At 38.5% G+C, this 22,019-nt stretch overlaps 1 protein-coding gene across 11 annotated transcripts in view; it reads right to left on the bottom strand.

Moving 5' to 3' along the window:
- SYNE1 (spectrin repeat containing nuclear envelope protein 1) overlaps positions 1–22,019 on the bottom strand; it is a 556,892-nt gene that overhangs the window by 298,350 nt on the left and 236,523 nt on the right. For all 11 annotated transcript variants that reach the window (XR_010323142.1, XM_064292282.1, XM_064292277.1 and 8 more), the window contains exons 35-43: positions 21,454–21,641; positions 20,689–20,812; positions 18,017–18,183; positions 16,669–16,822; positions 14,447–15,075; positions 11,806–11,985; positions 3,046–3,196; positions 2,532–2,690; positions 838–1,020 (exon numbers count right to left, since the gene is read on the bottom strand). Coding sequence is in view for 10 of the 11 variants with exons in the window: in XM_064292282.1 (XP_064148352.1) it covers positions 838–1,020; positions 2,532–2,690; positions 3,046–3,196; positions 11,806–11,985; positions 14,447–15,075; positions 16,669–16,822; positions 18,017–18,183; positions 20,689–20,812; positions 21,454–21,641 (1,935 nt within the window). In the remaining variant the exon portion in view is untranslated. The remainder of the gene's footprint in view (positions 1–837; positions 1,021–2,531; positions 2,691–3,045; positions 3,197–11,805; positions 11,986–14,446; positions 15,076–16,668; positions 16,823–18,016; positions 18,184–20,688; positions 20,813–21,453; positions 21,642–22,019) is intronic.

Here is a 22,019-nt window from a genome sequence, read left to right on the forward strand (position 1 = left end):
GTGCCAAGCACAGGGCTGGGCTACAGAAGACTCAGTGGTGAAGAAACAGCCTTTGCCCTCTCCCAGACTGTAGTCAATCACTTGCTTTGTGAAGCATTTATCTCTCGCCACTCTGTTTTCCCCTACCCGTCTCATTTTTCACCACAGCCCTATTACTAACTGATATTTTGCATATAATATACATTATAATGTAAATTCCATGAGGCCAAGGACTTTGACTGTTTTACCATTTTCAGCATCTAAAACAGTACCTGGCATATATTAGGTGCTTATTAGAATTTGTGGAAAGAATGAATAACTGAATGCGAGAGATGGGCATCAAATGAGTTTAAAAAAAGTTGGTGACTAGAATTTTAAAAGGCCAGAACCTTTCTTTGATAGCCCGTGACACTCCCATCTTCACGTCTTTCCTATCACTAAAAAGAAAGTGGGAAGGACCACCCAGCACCCAGCATAGTGGTTAGCACGTGGGAAGTATTCAGCAAACATATTTTTTTTAAGTGAAGAAAAAACAGATGCTAAACTACTAGACACTTTCAATTTTGCTTTTCAAGTAGGAAAGTGTCATATTCTCAAATCATTGGGAAAAATTATAGATTTTACACTTTTATATTTCTACAAATGCTTCTTTAATTAAGAAATCCCAACTAAGAAGCAATAAAAATGCATAAACTCTTATCCACAGCCTCTTTAAATTTTAAGTAACAAGATAGTCAAGAGTTTTTTACACTCATATATTTCTCTCAAAGGAGTAATGGCTTAAAAAAGGAGAAAAAATTTTTTTTTTCTGGTTAACAACACATCGCATGCTCATATACACAGGCTTTGTCCATTTACCTCAAATTCTTTAAGAAATTCTTCCATTTTAAGGCTGTTATTCAGGTTGCTGATGCTTTCAGCCAGTTGTGGGACAGAGTTGTTTGCCCACCCCTCGATTTCATCTTTACCTGCAAGGACATCATCCCAAATGGACAGGCTTACCCTCAGCCTATCCATGTTTTCTTCAATTCTCTCTGATACCTAGGATAGAAAGAAGCAGCCATGTCATTAAGTCTGAGACTTGAAAAAGCTCATTCCTCCACCAAAGTCCTAAAAATCAATGCTTCCTAATCATGACATTATATTTTAACTGAAAAACAGATTCTTATAAAAAAGGTTGTAAGCTAATTGCACACTCAGATCAAGGAAATGTTATCATTATGAACACTTCCGTCATTGGAAGTGCTTCTGAGACATTAGATTTCAATTTGTAAATTGGGATGCCAATGTTCACAGGTCTATTGGAATCTTCTATAATATACGCCTTCTCCTCACTTACTATCTAGTTATCCAACATTTCATATTTATGCAACAATAAAAATCTATTATCTGACTATTTTGCACGTTAACAACTTACGCCTGGCAGTAACAAAAGCCGAGGTGCAAGGCAAGAGTAACGCTGATTGTGATGGTTAAGGTTATGTGTCAACTTGGCTGGGCCACGATTCTCAGTGGCTTGGCAGTTACGTAATGATGTAATTTGGCAGTTATGTAATGATGTAGTCATCCTCTATTTTGTAATCTGATGTGGTCAACCTCAATTTTCACATAATGCTGATTTGACATAATGACCTGGTCTTTGGAACTTAGCCATATCAATTAGTGATGAGAGTGTATAATTCACTGTAAGGTTGAATATTATGAAATAGAAATAAATACTATTATATTTATTTTTGAAAATACTATAATAATCACTTTTATTTGTAATACTGAGATATAGGAAGGGGCCATAATTAGATTCAGAGAATAAGTAAATACATAGGGAAGCATGGAATTTTGCTTGCCTAAAGTACAGTATAATTTGCCTACTCTTCTTCCTATAATACAAATATCCTTTTCAAAATGGAGGCATAGAAGGTGTGGCTCAAAAATTCATTGATTATAGTACCCAAATATTAATATCTAACTTCACTAATTTGGCTTCTATAAAGGAATTAAATTTCACTGTAGGTTAAGCTTCTGAACCTAGACAGGAGGTGGTGACTCTTGAATAATAAGAATAATAATGTAAGCATTTATGGATAGAGATGCAAAGTTCTGAAGAGATCAAAAAACTTGTTCTGTAGTCACATAGCTAGTAAGTGACAGAACAGGAACTAAAACCCAAGATTGTAAACTACATGTCCAATGTTTTCCAGTACAAAATTACAGACTTATTACTTTAAATTACTATATATTATGGTTTAATATTCTGTAGGCTGTTTTCAAATGAGTCTTCCATTTTATTCATAATTCAAAAGTTATCAGAATAAAAACATTTAAAGTTATAATTAGGATTGGAGCAAGCAAGTGAAATTCCAGAAAATCTGCCAGTAAATTTTAACAAAATATTGAAAATAATTTTTTTCACTATTTTTACATGGACACTATTTTTCTTCAGAATATCATTTTACATGTAGCACTAAAAGCTAAAGATAAAATCCACATTTTCAAATCTTTGCTGAAAACTGTGACTGAGAGATGTGAATATTTAAACTGGCACTTATCCTCACATCCAGCCATTTGTCCACCGTGCTCTCCATGTCTGTTTTCACCAAGGTGAAATCACTGCTGTGAATTTTTTTCAGCTCAGACAACAAGTGTTTTCCTTTACTGGTAAAGTTATCCAACTCTTTCTGCTTCTTATTCATGTCATTCTTGGCAGCTTCATGCTATGGCAATAAATGTTTCCTTAATTAATTAGTCAGTGATAAGTGAAGAATTTAAAACCATTTGCTGTTAAGAATTTACTTCACGGTTGAACTCATGTAGAAGGTAGCAATATTAATAAACAATGCAAGCGTATCTACTAAAAAAAACTATATATATGTAATTATATAAAATATTAAAATATATACTATATATAAAATAAAATTTTCTTTAATTGCTGGAATCATAGATATCAATCTTTCTAAAAAAAATTATCCATTCCTAAATGTAATGACAAGAAGAGCTGTGCAGAGAATTTCACTATGAGTGAAAAACAGGTACCTAGTCTACCAAAATGAATACGTTTTAAATTATTACCTTGGATAATGCCCATTTTAGGTCCTCTTGATCTTTTATAGTAGTTCTGATTCCAATCACACTGCTGGCATTTTCTAGAACTTTCAATACAGCTGACTTCAAGTTCTGGTAGTCCCTCATTAAGTCAATGAGTCCACAGCATTGACCCTGGCTATAATGATTAAACACATCATTTATTGTCATGGCTCAGGAAAGAGAAGTGAATACACCATAATTAATTTATCCATTCATCTGTTGATGGACACCTTGGTTGCTTCCATCTTTTTGCTATTGTAAACAGTGCTGCAGTGAACATGAGTGTGCGTATATCTGTGTGAAGGGTCTTTTTTCTCTAGGATATATTCCAAGGAGTGGTATTACTGGATCATATGGTAGTTTTATTTCTAGCTTTTTAAGGAAGTGCCAAATAGATTTCCAAAATGGTTGTACCATTTTACATTCCCTCCAGTAGTATTTAAGTGTTCCAGTCTCTCCACAACCTCTCCAACATTTATTATTATTATTATCTGGAACCAAGAGAAAACCATATTTCTACCTCCTGGGACCAAAATAGTGCTAGTCAATCCAATTTAACTCTAATGTTAAAACGTCCTTCACAGATGAAGAGTGCACACATCCATTAAAACAGAATCTATGAACCCAGTGAGAAAGAAGATACTTACACTCTTGACAATACAAACTTATTTAGGTGAATCAGCCAAATTTGTATGCTTTAAGATGCCTTTTAACATATTGTTTTAATTACTTCATAATGGTGTACATTGTGCACAAAGGAAAAAAAACTGCTCAATAATTCAAATACGTATGAAGTTTTTCTCTTCCATCTCAAAGTAACATAAATTTTCATTGAATATTAAATCAAAATAAGAAGATAGAGTTTTTTTATAAGTGCAATACAACTATGACCCAACAATTCTACACCTAGGAAAGTTTTAAACAAAAAATTTGTACCAAGATTTGGGTAAAATCATAGTAATCACAGAATTATTTATAGTAAAAGAAAAAAAAAAAGAACAACCTAAATGGTAAAAGTAGGCCAATCATTCAATAAATTTTGATACACCCATTTAATGGAAAAAGATTGGGGCACATGGTTAAATTTTTTAAAAGCCTAATATACCATATTAAATATTTATGCACCCAATAACAGGGCATCAAGATACATAAAACAAACTCTAAAAGCATTGAAAAATGAGATGGACAGCTCCACAATAATAGTAGGGGGCTTCAACACACCACCAAAAGAGTAAAAAGATTACCTACAGACTGGGAAAAAGTTTTTGGCTCTGACAATTCCGATCAATGTCTAATCGCTAAAATCTACATGATACTGCAAAAACTCAACAACGAAAAGACAAATAACCCAATTAAAAATGGGCAAAGGATATCAACAGTCACTTCACCAAAGAAGACATTCATTCAGGCAGCTAACAGATACGTAAGGAAATGTTCACTATCTTTAGCCATTAAAGACCTGCAAATCAAAACTACAATCAGATACCATCTCACTTCAAAAAGGCTGGCATTAATCCAAAAAACACATAATAATAAATGTTGGAGAGGTTGTGGAGAGACTGGAACACTTAAATACTACTGGAGGGAATGTAAAATGGTACAACCATTTTGGAAATCTATTTGGCGCTTCCTTAAAAAGCTAGAAATAAAACTACCATATGATCCAGTAATACCACTCCTTGGAATATATCCTAGAGAAAAAAGACCCTTCACACAGATATACGCACACTCATGTTCACTGCAGCACTGTTTACAATAGCAAAAAGATGGAAGCAACCAAGGTGTCCATCAACAGATGAATGGATAAATTAATTATGGTGTATTCACACAATGGAATACTACGCAACAATAAAGAACAATGATGAATCCATGAAACATCTCATAACATGGAGGAATCTGGAAGGCGATTATGCTGAGTGAAATTAGTTGCAAAAGGACCACTATTATAAGAACTCAAGAAATAGTTTATACACAGAAGAAAATATTCTTCGATGGTTACAAGGGTGGGGAGGGAAGGAGGGAGATGGGTATTCACTAATTAGATAGTAGATAAGAACTGTTTTAGGTGAAGGGAACGACAACACATAATACAGGAGAGGTCAGCACAATTGGACTAAACCAAAAGCAAAGAAGTTTCCTGAATACAACCAAACCCTTTGAAGGCCAGAGTAGCAGGGGCAGGGGTCTGGGGACCATGGTCTCAGGGGACATCTAGGTCAACTGGCATAAAAAAATGTATTAAGAAAACATTTGCATCCCACTTTGGTGAGTGGAATCTGGGATCTTAAAAGCTAGCAAGCAGCCATCTAAGATACATCAATTGGTCTCAACTCACCTGAAGCAAAGGAGAATGAAGAACACCAAAGACACAAGGTAATTATAAGCCCAAGAGACAGAAAGGGCCACATGAATCAGACACTATATCAGCCTGAGACCAGAAGAACTAGATGGTGCCTGGCTACAACCAATGACTGCCCTGACAGGGAACACAACAGAGAAGCCCTGAGGAAGCAGGAGAACAGTGGGATGCAGACCCCAAATTCTCATAAAAAGACCAGATTTAATGGTCTGACCAAGACTCAAAGTACCCCGGAGGTCATAGTCCCTGGACTTTCTGTTAGCCCAAGGCTGGAACCATTCCCAAAACCAACTCTCCAGACAGGGATTGAACTGGACTATAAGACAGAAAATGATACTGGTGAGGAGTGAGCTTCTTGGCTCAAGTAGACACATGAGACTATGTGGGTAGCTCCTGTCTCGAGGAGAGATGAGAAGGCAGAGGGAGACAGGACCTGGTTGAATGGACACAGGGAATACAGGGTGGAGAGGAGGAGTTTGTTGTCTCATTAGGGGGACAGCAACTAGGAGGACATAGGAAGGGGTATATAAATTTTTGTATGAGAGACTGACTTGATTTGTAAACTTTCACTTAAAGCACAATTAAAAAAAATTTTTTTCTTAAAGCCTAAATTAATACCCTATTGGCATAATGGTTAAGAGCAACAGATGCTAACCAAAAGGTCTGCAGTTTAAATCCACCAGGCGCTCCCTGGAAGCTCTATGGGGCAGTTCTACTCTGTTCTATAGGGTTGCTATGAGTCAGAATCGACTGGACGGCAACAGGTTATTATAAACTGTGTTCTCCTTTTTTTAAAAACGCTTACACATAGATGAAATAAGTAGCTCATACAGCAAAATGTAAATACTAATTGCTTGTTGTAGAAGAATTATGCATGATTTTAATTTGTTTTATAGTTTTAAAGTTTCATAACAAATTTTATACTAAAAAAACAAATGTCGTTAAAAAGAAAATCAGACCCAAGGTCACAAAAATTTTCTTCTAGAAGTTTTATAGTTTTAATTTTGTGTTTAGGTCTATTTATGTGTATGGTACCTATTTATGAGCCCTGGTGGTGCAGTGGTTAATCATTTGGCTGTTAACCAAAAGTCTGGCTGTTTGAACTCATCAGTGGCTCTGTGAAAAGAGGTGTGTGACAGGCCTTTCCTGTAAAAATTGTTGTCGTTGTTGTTAGGTGCCATCAAGTCAAATCCGACTCATAGTGACTCACGCACCACAGAACAAAACACTGCCCAGTCCTGCACCTTCCTCACAATTGTCGCTATGCTTAAGCCCACTGCTGTAGCTACTGTGTCAATCCATCTTCTTGAGGGTCTTCCTCTTTTTCGCTGACCCTCTATTTTACCAAGCATGATGTCCTTCTCCAGGGACTGATCCCTACTGATACCATGTCCAAAGTATGTGAGACACAGTCTTGCCATCCTTGCTTCTAAGGAGCATTCTTGTTGTACTTCTTCCAAGACACACTTTTTTGTTCTTTTGGCAGTCCATGATATATTCAATATTCTTCACCAACACCACAATTCAAAGGCATCAGTTCTTCAGTCTTCCTTATTCGTTGTCCAGATTTTGAATGCAGATCAGGTGACTGAAAACACCACAGCTTGGGTCAGGCATACCTTAGTCCTCAAGATGACATCCTCACTTTTCAACACTTTAAAGAGGTCTGTTGCAGCTGATACAACTAATGCAATGCGTCTTTTGATTTCTTGACTGCTGCTTCCATGGGTACTGATTGTGGATCCAAGTAAAATGAAATCCTTGACAATCTCAGTCTTTTTTCCATTTATCATGATGTTGCTTATTGGTCCAGTCGTGAGGATTTTTGTTTTCTTTATGTTGCAGTGTATTCCATACCGAAGGTTGTGGTCCTTGATCTTCATCAGTAAGTGCTTCAAGTCCTCTTCACTTTCAGCAAGCAAGTTTGTGTCATCTGCATAATGCAGGTTGTTAATAAGGCTTCCTCCAATCCTGATGCCCATTTCTTCTTCATATAGTCCAGCTTCTTGGATTATTTGCTCAGCATAATTTTGGATAAATATGGAGAAATAATACAACCCTGATGCACACCTTTCCTGACTTTAAACCATGTAGTATCCTCTTATTCTGTTCGAATGACTACCTCTTAATCCATGTACAGATTCCTCATGAGCCTAATTAAGTGTTCTGGAATACCCCTTCTTCACAATGTTATCCATAATTTATGATCCATACAGCTGAATGCCTTAGCATAGACAATAAAATGTAGGTAAACACCTTTCCACTATTCTCTGCATTCAGCTGGGATCCACCTGACGTCAGCAATGATATTCCTGTTTCCATGTCCTCTTCTAAACCAGCTTGAATTTCTGGAAGACCCCTGTCAATATACTGTTGCAGCCACTTCTGAATGATCTTCAGCAAAATTTTGCTTGCATGTGATATTAATGATACTGTTTGATATTTTCTGCATTTGGTTGGATCACCTTTCTTGTGAATAGGCATAAATATGGATCTCATCCAGCCAGTTGGCCAGGTAGCTCTCTTCCAAATTTCTTGACATAGACAAGTGAGCACTTCTAGTGCTGAATCCACTTGTTCAAACATTTCAATTGGTATTCTGTTGATTCCCGGAGCCTTGTTTTTTGCCAATGCCTTCAGTGCAGCTTGGACTTCTTCCTTCAGTACCATCAGTTCCTGATCATATGTTACCTCCTGAAATGGCTGAATGTTGACCAATTCTTTTTAGTATAGTGGCTCTGTGTTTTCCTCCCATCTTCTTTTGACGGTTCTTTCATCGTTTAGCACTTTCCCCATAGAATCCTTCAGTATTGCAACTCGAGTCTTGAATTTTTTCTTCAGCTCTTTCAGTTTAAGAAATGCTGAGTGTGTTTTTCCCTTTTGGCTTTCTATCTAGGTCTTTGCACATGTCATCATAATACTTTACTTTGTTTTTTTGAGCCATCCTTTGAAATCTTCTGTTCAGCTCTTTTACTTCATCATTTTTTTCCTTTTGCTTTAGCTACTCGATGTTCAAAAGCAAGTTTCAGAGTCTCTTCTGACATCCACTTAGGTCTTTTCTTTCTCTCCTGCCTTTTTAATGACCTCTTGCTTTCTTCTTGTATGATGTCCTTGGTATCACTCTGCAAGTCATCTGGTCTTCAGTCATTAGTGTTAAAAAATCTATTCTTGAGATGGTCTCTAAGTTCAGGTGGGATACAAAGCCAACTCTTCAGACAGGGATTGGACTGAACAATGGGATGGAGAGGGATGCTGGTGAGGAGTGAGCTTCTTGAATCAGATGGACACTTGAGACTATGTTGGCATCTCCTATCTGGAGGGGAGATTAGAGGGTAGAAGGGGTTAGAAGCTGGCAGAATGGACACGAAAAGGGAGAATGGGGGGGTGGGCTGTCTCATTAGGGGGAGAGCAATTGGAAGTTTGTAGCAAGGGGTATATAAGTTTTTGTGTGAGAGACTGCCTTGATTTGTAAGCTTTCACTTAAAGCACAATAAAAAAAAAATTCAGGTGGGATATACTCAAGGTCGTACTTTGGCTCTTGTGGAGTTGTTCTAATTTTCTTCAGTTTCAACTTGAACTTGCATATGAGTAATTGATGGTCTTATCCACAGTTGGCCTCTAGCCTTGTTCTGACTGATGATATTGAGCTTTTCCATCTTCTCTTTCTACAGGTGTAGCTGATTTGATTCCTGTGTATTCCACCTGGCAAGGTCCATGTGTATAGTTGCTGTTTATGCTGGTTAGAAAAAGGTATTTGCCATGAAGAAGTTGTTGGTCTTGCAAAATTCAATCATACCATCTCCTGCATCGTTTCTATCACCAAAGCCATATTTTCCAACTACCTATTGTTCTTTGTTTCCAACTACCTATTGTTCTTTGTTTCCAACTCCCATTACTAACACCAGTGATTATCAGTGCATTCTGATTGCATGTCGATCAATTTCAGATTGCAGAAGTTGGTAAAAATCTTCAATTTCGTCACCTTTGGCCTTAGGGTTGGTGTGTAAATTTGAATAATAGTTGTATTAACTGGTCTTCCTTGTAGGCATATGGATATTATCCTATCACTGACAGCATTGTACTTCAGGATAGATCTTGAAATGTTGTTTTTGACAATGAATCCAACGCTGTTCCTCTCCAAGTTGTCGCTCCTGGCCTAGTAGACCATATGATTGTTTGATTCAAAATGACCAAAACCAGTCCATTTCAGCTCACTAATGCCTAGGATATTGATCTTTATGTGTTCCATTTCATTTTTGATGATTTTCTATTTTCCTAGATTCATACTTTGCACAATTCCAGGTTTCAATTATTAATGGATGTTTGCAGCTGTTTCTTCTCATTTTGAGTCATGCCACATCAGCAAATGAAGGCCCTGAAAGCTTGCCTCCAATCAATCATTGAGGCTGACTCTACTCTGAGGAGGCAGCTCTTTACCAGATATTTCGAGTGCCTTCCAACCTGAGGGGCTCATCTTCTGGCACTACATCAGACAATGTTCTGCTGCAATTCATAAGGTTTTCACTGGCTAATTCTTTTCAGAAGTAGACTGCCAGGTCCTTCTTCCTAGTCTGTCTTACTCTGGAAGCTCAGCTGTCCGTGGTGACCTTCATGCTATCTGAATACCACGGCATAGCTTCAATCATCACAGCAACTCACAAGCCCCCACACTACAATAAACTGACAGGCTTGTGGGGGCATGTAAAGATTACAGCTTTGGAAACACTATGGGGCAGTTCTACTCTGTCCTATAGTATCACTGTAAGTGGGCCCAAAGTAAGTATTGAGGTTCATATTTTTTAATGCACATGGAGGTCCAGTTGTTCCAGCACCATTTGTTGAAAAGACTCTTTCTCCATTGAATTGCCTTTGCACCTCTGTTGTATCAATTATCAGTCTATTTCTGGGTTCTTCATTTGTTTCATTAACTTATATGTCTATCCTTTAGACAATACCACACTGAAACCAGGTAATATGAGTCCTCCAATTCTTTTTCAAAATTTTATTGGATACTCTAAACCTGTACATGTAGATTTTAGAATCAGTTAGTCAATTTCTACAAAAAAAAAAAAAAAAAAAAAACATCCTGCTGGGAATTTGATTGGGAATATATTAAGAGACCTCAATTAAAAAAAATAAAATTTAAAAAATCCAAAGAAATGGTCAATTTGAGCACTTTACTAAAAAAATAACATGATGGCAAAGGACACATAAAAATATGCTCAAAATCATTAATCATGAGGGAAATACAAGTTAAAACTACAATGAGATATCACTACATGTCTATTAGAATATCTAGCAAACAAACTAAAGAAAACTTGACAATACCAAGTGCTGTAAATCATGTGGAGCAACAGGAACTCTCATACATGGATGGTGTGAATGCAAAATGGTACAATCACTTTGGAAAATGGTTTTGCAGATTCTTATAAAGCTAAGCAAACATCATAAAACCCAGTAGTCCCACTTCTATTTATTTACCCAAGTGAAATGAAAACTTGTTCACACTAAAACTTTTATGCACACATTTACAGATGCTTTTTTCATAACTGATAAACTGGAAAGAACCCAAATGTCTATCAACTGGTGAAGGCATAAACTGTGGTACATCCACACAATGGAATATTATTCAGCTATAAAAATGAATTAACTATACCTACTCCTCACTTATTGACTATCTTGTTATCTGGTATTTCACATTTATGACAGTAGTAAAAAATTTCTATCAGATAACCAGTTGGACATCTAATGCCCACCTACATTTTCCACCACTTTGTGAAATGATGTGGTCATCTTCCATTTTCACATTATGGTGATTTTCACATAATGGCCTGGTTTTTGAAACCTAACCATGTTGATGAGTGAGGAATGGGTTCTTGATATATGCAAGAACGTACATTGTGTTAAATAAAAGAAGCCAGATCCAAAAGGCTAGATTCTGTACAATTCCATTTATATGTCATTTTGGAAAAAAAAAAAAAAAACTATAGGGATGGGAAACTGATCAAGGGTTGCCAGGGACTCTGGGTGAGGAAAGGGATTGACTGCAATGAGATATAAGGAAATTTTTTGAGGTAATGGAACTATATGAGTTTGTCAAAACTTATAGAACTGTACTTATTAAAAAGGGTGATTTTATGTATATAAATTATACATTAATTAAAAACAAGCACTTTGGAATTGCTGACACCTCCTACTTTTAAACATCAAATTTCACGTGTAATTGTTATCTCAAGAACACATCCTCAGTAAAGTTCTGTGGGACTTTACTGAAGAGACACAGAAGACCTAAGATGAAAAAAGGTATTCAGCTCTTGACTCCACCAACACAAATCAGCAGGCAATGGCCCAGTGTCACAAAATAGTGCTGGGAAGTTTTAACTTACTTTTCATGAATCAATTTTTTGGTATCATCCCAGGTGACTTCTAAACGGTTTATCTCTCTGTCGATTTCAGGTGCAAAAGCTATATCTTTCTGGGCAATCTGTTTTGCTTTGTCTTTCAACCAACATAGTTCATGCTCATGAGAATTCAGTTCATCCTCCAACTGATTAAAGACTCTCAACCTGTGAATTAAAATGTTCTGTTATTTTACTAAAGGTAGTTAACTAATATTTCCTCTCCATAAGCACATGATGAGTCCACAGAACACAAACATAAAAAAAAAAAAAGCTAGAAAAGCTTTTAGCCCAGCAATTAAATTAATATATATTGACTGATACCAAAGTCAAAAAACCCAGTGCCGTCCAGTCGATTCCAACTCATAGCGACCCTATAGGACAGAGTAGAACAGCCCCATAGAGTTTCCAAGGAGCGCCTGGCGGATTCTAACTGCTGACCCTTTGGTTAGCAGCCACAGTGCTTAACCACTACGCCACCAGGGTTTCCATATTGACTGATAGAAATTTTTAAAGTTAACTTCGCAGAACACCTCAGACTGTAGCTCAGAAAACGATTAAAGTAACTGCTACTACTCACCCTCAACCTCCTATAAAGTTTGTATTCTCTTTCTACTTTGCTTTGATTGTATAAGACTTTTAGGACTAGTACTGACCTTGTAGGCCAAGTACATGGGTACTAACTGCAGAGGTCATTGGTAAGCGATCTTTCTGTCCCATATGGTCTAATTTTTGTAATAATAATATTTAAGAAGCAGTTGTTTCATTCAAAATAAAAAGAGCTTTTTTTTATTATTATTATTGATTGAGTCCTCTGGGGGGAAAAAAAATCTTTAAAACTTAAATGAGCTACTTTATTGAAACGACGATTACTATAAAAATTATCATTTTTGGTACATAACACATGAACAGTTGAGCATTTGTGAAAGGGGTCAAGCAGAGGGAACTCTTGACTCTCATTCCTTGCATTTTAGTACAGGACCGTAGAACTGTAGAGTGTATAAAGTGAGTATATATGCACTATCCCAGTTAGTTCATAAAACAATTTGGCTGGGGACAGTTGTCATCAATATCCCCACCTTCTAATCAGAGAGGTGATTTGCCCCAGATTGCACAGTGATGCGGCAGTATGGCTGGGACTTGACAACTCCGTCATGCCACTGCCACATTTTCTTTCCTTGCTGTGTGACTTCGGTGAATTCAGTGTTGGGGATACGGTTGTGGTTCTTGAGCCCCACCTGGGTATTCTTCTCCAACAATTTCAGGATATTTCAGCCCTGTAGCCCTCAGCTAATCAGCTTGCCCCAGTCTTTTAAAAACCGGTTGCTCCTGAGTTAATTCCGACTCACAAAGACCCCCATGCATGTCAGAGTAGAATTGTGCTCCATATGGTTTTTAATGGCTGATTTTTTGCAAGTAGATCACCAGGCCTTTCTTTCAAGGTGCATCTGGGTGGGCATGAACCACCAACCTTTCAGTTAGCAGCCGAGCACATTCATCACACATTAACCGTTGGCGTCACCCAGGAACTCCTGCCCCAGTTTTTACTGAGGGAAGGAACCACCAGGGACAAATTCCCTCATTTTTACCACCATAACTACAAACCTACATGGTTCGCTACCTTTCTCTTCTCTGCCTTCATTCTTATTACAGATGAGTCTCTTCTATCGGTTAAAAATTGTTTAAAAATAGATAATATAATCTGTACACTCTCTTGTAAAGAAGATTTCAGAGTGGCTATCTATGTTGTTGTTGTGTGCCGTCTACTTTATGTGACAGAGTAGAACTGCCCCATAGGGTTTTCTAGGCTGTATTCCTTTTTTTTTTTTTTATTTGTGTTTTAGGTGCAAGTTTACAGATCAAGTTAATTTCTCATACAAAAATTTATACACATATTGTTTTCTGACATTAGCTGTAATCCCCACAATGTGACAGCACACTCCCCCTTTCCACTCCAGGTTCTGTGTCCATTCAACCAGTTCCTGTCTCTCCCTGCCTTCTTGTCCTGCCTCCACACAGGAGCTGCCCATTTGGTCTCATGTATCTGATTAAACTAAGAAGCACACTATTCACCTGTATTATTTTTTTGTTTTACTGTCCTGTCTAAACTTTGTCTGAAGAGTGGGCTTCGGGAATGGTTTCAGTTCTGGGTTAAGAGTGTGTTCAGGGGCCACAGATTCAGGGTAGGCTGTATTCTTTATGGGAGCAGATCACCACGTCTTTTATATCTTTGTGTTGGCAGCCAAGCACTTAAACACTGCACCACCAGTATTCCTTCTGCTCATATATAGCCCTTAGGAAAATCCTCTTGAAAACCAAAGATATTTTAGCACTTCCGAAACGCTGGCTGCCTAATGGTTAAGTATTATGGCTGCTAACCAAGAGGTCGGCAGTTTGAATCTGCCAGGTGCTCCTTGGAAACTATGGGGCAGTTCTACTCTGTCCTATAGGGTCACTACAAGTCGGAATTGACTCAACGGCAGTGGGTTTAAGTGTCAAATTAGCCATAATTTTATCTTCAAAATATTAGAAAAAGAAATTGCTAAATACGGTACTATTATCAGTTTTACACAACTGTTAATTCCAGGACAAATAAAAGACAACTTGCTTCCACACAATTTCCTGTTACCTCTGTTGAAGAGCTTGCCGGGTCGGTTCTTTTAATTGCTCTTTGTCTGTCCTTTCTTCGATGTCCTCAATGCTTTTCAGTAGCTCCTCTTTCTGGTCCAAGAATGCCTTTTTCAATGCTGCCAGGGCATCTGCCTCACTCTGCTTGGTTCCCAGGAGGTTCTGGATCCTCTCTAACTCCAAACTGAGCTGATCAGCCATGGATCTGCAGGAAGTCCTTTGCTCAGAGCTTCCACTTCTCAGATGGTATTGGGCTTTGGTAAGAATGCCGTCAAGACCAATGGCAGTAGACTCTAATGTCTTAGCATCTTGAATGGCATCATTTAAGTCCTTTTCTAATAAGTCAGACTGTTTCTTATTCATACCGTCAGTGGCTTCCACCGTTTGCCTCACCTGGTGGAGAACCCCTGACAGAGAGGCATGACTCTGTAGGAATTCTGCTAACTGGCACAGGGCAAGCTGTCGCCTCTCCACAACCTGGCTGGCCTCCTCAAACAGCTGGAAGCAGTCCTCTGCCTTGCCCTGGAGGAGGTGGAAGTCCTCGGCACGGCCGAGAGAAGCCAGCTTTGCCAGGTGCCCCTGCAGACTCTTCATTTCTCCCTTTTTGCTCTCTATTTCTGCTGCATGGTCCTGGAGGGGAAAGAGAGTATGTAATTCGTCAATTATGCTCTGGTTTACAACACAGATACATTGCAGGATTTTGTGATGTCTAGTTAGATTTTAAATGGAGCCTGTAGCATATTATTTAAAGTCATCTGCAATGAATGCTTTAGAAACTTTTGTAAAATCTCCCATTTTGCACATCTATATATTTCACATAAAATACAACTCTGAGTTGGGACTAATTCATCCCATGGAAAAGAATTTCCTTGTGGATAGAAATTGTTAATTGAAAGAAACTGAAAACTTGAGATATAAAAAAAAAAAAATGCTTATATATACACCAACGGAGCTTGCAGTGAAAAGATGTGGGGATAGATGGACGTTAGCATCTTCAGAGGTAGATTAAAATCTGCACACAACTTAGTTGCCTTGTCTTTAAAGAAATACAGAATAAACCAGAGACTTGTATAGTAAATTTCGCTAGCTCACAGTAAGTCATGTTGAGAAACTAGCAGAAAATTGCTAATAATCTCAGCAGGTTCTCATATAAAAATTACTTGCTTTAATGTTTTTCTTTAAATCTTCTTTGGAACAAGATAGGGCATGATAAGCTACTACTACTACTGATAATAATTTTCTTTCCATGCTAATAGAGATTTGCATAACAACATTCCATAAAGATACATTTTTGCCACATGAACTGTTTAGCGGAAAGTGGCTATCATTACTACTTCTATTAAAGTCCTTATGTATGTACTACCATTTACAAGCTGTGCGACCTGGGGCTTTACTTTCCTCATTTGTCAACAGGAATAATAGGAACCCCTCCCTTGCAGGAATATTGGGACAACTGGAGAAGATAATATGTCTAGCACTTAATATAAGGAGCCCTGGTGGTACAGTGGCTAAGAGCTATATAGCTGTTAACCAAAAGTTTGACAGTTCGAATTCACTATTCACTCCTTGGAAACACTTTGGGGCAGTTCTACTCTGTCCTGTAGAGTTGCTAGAGTCAGAATCGACTCAGTGGCAATCGGTTTGGTTTGGCTTTTGGTTTACTTAATACAAAAGCCAGCACTTGGTGAGCATTCAATAAATATTAAAGGTATCATTAACTAATACCATTTACAGGCTTATTATTTAGCTTATTTCCAACTACCTTTCTATCTGATGGTCAGTATCTGATTCCTTTAAGTGCTTTTTGGATGCCACGTTAGATATTATGCATAATTAAAAAATAAGGAAAATTACAAATTTTAAATTACTTTTAAGCTAAATAGGAATTCAGAAAAAATACAGAGTGAAAGCACTGGAATTCAGTATTGGTTTTCAGTACTGGAACAAAATAAACCAGGTAGATTAAAAACGAACATTCTTTATCACTTCATCCAGAAAACCTTTGCTCCACTATGAAGAAACACTGTCTTAAGGTGTGATGTGGTTTTATCTGCTTAATTTATCTGTATAACACAATGCCTGGACCCATACGCTCCATTACTAAAACATATGCATGTGAATAAAAAATTAAATTGTTGCTGAGTGTTTTTGTTTTGTTTTTAACATTGAATTGAAAGCTCTCTTTCATGACTAAATCCTTCAAGTGTAAAAGATTATCTTTACCTTATGCCGAATAAGAGCTGCTTGATGGTCTATTACACTTATCTCAGAGGTCGTTTGTAATTCACTGAGAAACAGCTTAATCCAGACAGAAAAGGAAAGCAGCAGCTCATCAAATTGCTGGTGCTCCGCAACCACAGACTGAAGAAAATTAATCCTATGTAGAGAGAGGCGTTAAAGTTAAAAAGTTCTGTACATGGACAGAAAGAATTAATGATGTATTTTTAGAATAAGCTTACCGAAGGGCAAAAGTGATGTCAAACATGGGCAAGCCACGACTTTGACGTTTTCTACTTCCCAAAAATTGTTTCTCACATAATTTTTCAGGCTCAGTAAATGTTACCACCAATCAGATGGTCTTAGGAACTTCACGTTATGCATCACCATTCTACCACCATATCTGACATAGCGGGTGTCCCATCAGCTGCCTCCGTTACCACAATATATATTGATTCTCTGCTCTGCAATACCTCTGCCTTGGTCTAAGCCCCATCATCTCTCGCCTGGCCTCCAGTAGCCTTCTAAATGTGCCTCCTTCGTTCTACCTTTGCCTCCTTACAATCCACCCTCTAGACAACAATCCAAATGATTTTTAATGTAATCAGATCCTTCACCTGCCATTCTTGAACACCCCAGCAGTTTCCTGCTGAACTTAGAAAAGCAAAGCCCCCAAACTCCTTACTGCAGTCTCCCAAGGACCTCACGTAACACCTCCTTTGGTGGCCACTTATTGGGGTTGAATCAACGGCCACTGGTTTTTGAGGACCCTGACCTTGTGACACAGCTCTGCCTCCCACTCACACTGACCTTCTCCCTGTTTCCCCAACACCCTAGCTCATGACTGCCTCAGTGTCGGGCGCTTTTTGTCCCTCTGCCTGTATGATCTCCCTCCAGATGCCCATTGCTAAATCATCTAGTTAATTAAGATGTAATCTGTTTTTAATAAATTATATCATATATAATTATATGCAATTTTAATTATAATATATTGATAAATTATTAAGATATTAACAATTTTCCTATAGGAATGAAATGAAGTAGGTGCCATATATGTATGTGTGTGTGTGCTCTGGCAATAAATAATATGAACATGACCAATCCTACTCTCTTCAATATATTTCAACTGGTTTGATCATTTGCACTAACTGTTAAGATTGAAATTTTGAATTGAGGTTCATCAGAAATGCTATGTTTTTAAGCACCTTGATTTTCAAAATGACAGATACTTCCCCCCTTCTATAACTATTCCCTCAATAGCCGAGTCAGATAAGTAAATTGTTTTCTTAATTTATATGCTCATCATTAAAAAACAAAACATTATTAGAAGTTGAAAGAAAACCAAAAACCCAACCTCTTGCTAATGATCTGTGGCAAAACTCTCCATCTCTCATCCAGCTGCTCCAGACGCAGCTTCATCATCTTCACATCCTCCCCAGAGGCCACTGAGAACAGCGATTCCTTCATTTGCAAAAGGTTGCTGTAGAGTGAGGCCTGGGACACAACTTCACTTTGCAGGGCCTGAGAACAAAAGAATACATCACAGACCTCGTCCCCATGCTGTGAACAGGAAGGGCCCTGTGGCCAGGTGGTCGTTCAAAGCTCTACATTCTTGCAAAACTGGATGTCATTGAGTCCAGGCTAAAAGAAAGGTTTTGTTTGTTTGTTTGAACTTGATTTTAAAAAGATTCCACTTACCCTCTGTGATGGGCAGTTTTATGTGTCAACTTGGCTAGGCTCCGTAGGTATTCAATCAAACACTAATTTAGGTGTTGCTGTGAAGGTATTTTGTAGATGTAATTAAAGCCCATAATCAGTTGACTAAGTAAAAAGGAAGATTATATTAAATCATGAGGGTGGCCTGAGTCAATCAGTTGAAAGGTCTTAAGAGCAGACCTGAGTCTTCCCTGATAAAGAAGAAATTCCATCTGTAGACAGAAGCTTTGGCCTTTCCCGAGGGCTCCAGCCTACCCTTCCCGAAGGCCTCTCCTACTGATTTCAGACTTGCCTAGCCAGTCCCCACAATAAGGCACGCCAAGTCCTTGCAATGTATCTCTTAATGTATATCTCCTACTGGCTCTGTTTCTCTGGTGGAACCTTAACTGATACGCTGATACACCTCTAATACAATCTCAAAGATGTTCTGCAACCTGAATTACTTCTCCAGAATCTGATTTAAATTAAATTAGGCGGCTTTAGAAGCTGTGAAATTTCTTTCTGGATGAAGCCTTTGCTATTGCTAAAGAGAAACAACATTATCTAACAATATCAAAGATGCAATTCTAGACCAAGAACATGACCTCCTTGTCTGTTCGGAAACTATATTAAGGCCAAAACAGGGAGCTTAGGTGCTGGTAATTTCACTTCCATGCAATAGAACCTCTTATTCTTTTATCTAATCAGGAAATGAATCACTTAAGTGCTGTAAGGGGTGGTACAAAAGAGTTTCGGCTCCTACCCGATTAGACAGAAGATACAGACACTCACACAGATAGCTAACAATATGAAATGGCATTAAATGGAATGATAGGTGTAAGCTCGGCATATAGAAGACGCTTATCAGAAAAATGTTTTTCTCTTCCTTAATGAGGTCATGCGTGATGCAAGCAAACTTGCTAAAAGTATCAGGAAGCAGGAAGTCAGTCCCACAGCCTGCAGATGAAAGGGAAGACCATAAAGCAGAATCGGGACTTATGCTGAGCAGAAAAAAAGAAAGAGCAAGCACATGGAGCAAGACCAGGAGGTGGGACGTACGAGTCATGTCCAGACAACAGTGGGATGCCATGTGTGTCTGCCGGAGAGTGAGCTTCACCACTCTCTTGGTCCTCTATCGCACAGAGTGCCTACTTTCCACACAGAGCTACACAGGGATACAGTTTTATACCGCCAGACATCTTTGTGTCTATGCCTTGTCATTTTTAAGGAAAGGAGTTGAGTCTTCCCCTCTTAGAGCCCCACACACTGTATTTATAAGAAGAACCAGACGTTGACTGAGAAGTTGGACCTTTATCCTCATACACAGTCACTGTGGGCTTCTCAGCAAGTGACTAACATAACAATCAAAGGGACTTTTATAAAGATTAATGCTGAAAATTAGTGTTTAAGGCAGAAAGGCGGGAAAGCCAGGATTATGGGGTACTCCCAACACCGATGAAGGAAGGTATTTGACGATAGAGCAGTAGGCACAGATGCTACAGACAACCTCTCAGGGAGTTTTTAGAGAAGCAATTATGAGAAGTAAAAGAACCTAGCTTCCTCTTAAACTTTTTATAAAAGATAGAAGAAAGTTGAGGTATAAATCTATAACAAAATTAACTCTTCTGATCAGCAGTTTTGCCTTCTGAATTTTCTGCCTGACATTATCACTTCAAGCAATTTAATCCCTAGAATTCAATAGTATCACCTGTTGTTTAAAAAGTTGGCTTCTTCACAGATATAATAAACGAGTACTCTTTTAAGAGCCTTTTCAGTATAAAAAATATCATATAAATATCAAAGTAGAGAGGACACACCTATCATCCAGCTTCAAAAACTTTTAACTCACAGTCAACATTGTTCCATCGATATTTCTGCCCATTCCTCACCCAACTCCCCTGCCGGGTGGTTTTTATTCAAATGCCTGCCATCAAACAGGGTTCTCTAATCCAGCACAGAAACAGATCGTCACAAAGGTCATCATTACTTTATCTTTCAGGCCACGGTGGTGCTCTTCTTTTCAGGATACCTTGACATTAAATAGGAGACTTGATGGCACAATGGTTAATAGCTCAGCTGCTAACCAAAAGGTTGGCAGTTTGAATCCACCAGCTGCTCCTTGGAAATCTTATGGGGCAGTTCTACTCTGTCCTGTAAGGTTGCTGTGAGTCAGAATCGACTCGAAGGCAATGGGTTTGGTTTGACATTAAATGATACTACAAGGATTACAAAACCAGGACAAGAAGTAAGTTGGATACGGGTTTGTTTGTTTATAATGCAACCATAGCAAAAAGCATTTAATTGTCCTTCCTTGCCCTTCTGTGAACTTGCCTGTATTAGCTGAAGTTCACCCTCCACTTTGACTCTGTCTGCAGAAACGCCCACTTCTGGGGAACTTGCCATGGCTTCGCACCGCTCTAACCAAGTCAGAAAGGTCGACAGCTCTTTCTCTAGCCTAAGGAAAACAGAGATTAAAAAAACAAATTCATCCAGAGTGATCATACTAGAAAACGAAAGTCAGAGAGTCCAACACCAACCACCATACGTGATACAGCACTGGTTAGCCTCTTCCTAGAAGGGCAGCTACAAAACCCAGTCCCTTCATTCTCACATATGTGCTTTCACACATATTTTTTTAGCATGTAAGGATACACACATGTCCTCTCCACTTTAGGGGGTCTACATCTTACAATGAATGTCAACAAGATATTCTCGTATTAGACACAGGAGTTCCCATGGTCTACATCTGGGATGATTCACTTCCATCGCTAAAGTACAGTTAGTCCAGCTGTTCCACTGACTGCTGCCTGCTGAAGTCCGAGCAGCCCTGTGGTGGTTCAATGGTAGAACTCTTGCCTTCCATGCATACTGACACAGTGGCTGCAACAATGGGCTCAAGAATTACAACAATTGTGAGGATGGCGCTGGAAAACCCTATGGATCACAACAGTCAGGTCCACAACTGATCATGGGGATGACACAGGACCAGGCAGTATTTCCTTCTGTTGTGCAGGGGGTCGCCATGAGTTGGGGGCTGACTCCCCAGTAGCTAACAGCAACACTGAAACCCATACTACCAGAAGGCTGCCCACTCACCTCTGCCAGTGGGCCAGGCGGCTCTCCAGCATAGTCTGTCTCTCCTTAGCCCTGCTCAGCACCCCCTCATATTGCTGCCGTAGAGCCAAAGCCTCCTGGACAGCGGACTCTCTGGTCGTGACCTTGCGGGCACTGGCTGAGAAAGCAGCAACTGTGCTGTTCAGTGACTCCAGAGCCTGACATAGATCCTAATGAAAGTGCAGAAGGAATATGACAAAAGACCAGGGTCAAAAATGAGACCTATTTTTTTTTTCTTTGAGAGGCATCATCACAAAAATTTTCCCTCAGTGACAAACAGCCAATGGCACTAAAGCACGCCTCTGCTGATGATTTTCAGTAAGACACAGTGAAAGTAAGAAGGTTACTTTGTGACAACAGAAATAAAAAATGAGAATGGAGAGAATATTCCCAAAATAAGAATTTGTTGCTATATATCTGAATAATTTCCACTTTCTCTTAACCATTCCGATATTTTATGAAAATTATTAAATTTATGCTAAATATATTTGCACCTAAAAAAAACCCTAATTCCTAATTTATAAAAGGTACATGTAACAGGCTATGAT

Source organism: Loxodonta africana, chromosome 1, assembly GCF_030014295.1.
Source record: "Loxodonta africana isolate mLoxAfr1 chromosome 1, mLoxAfr1.hap2, whole genome shotgun sequence".
NCBI lineage: Eukaryota > Metazoa > Chordata > Mammalia > Proboscidea > Elephantidae > Loxodonta > Loxodonta africana.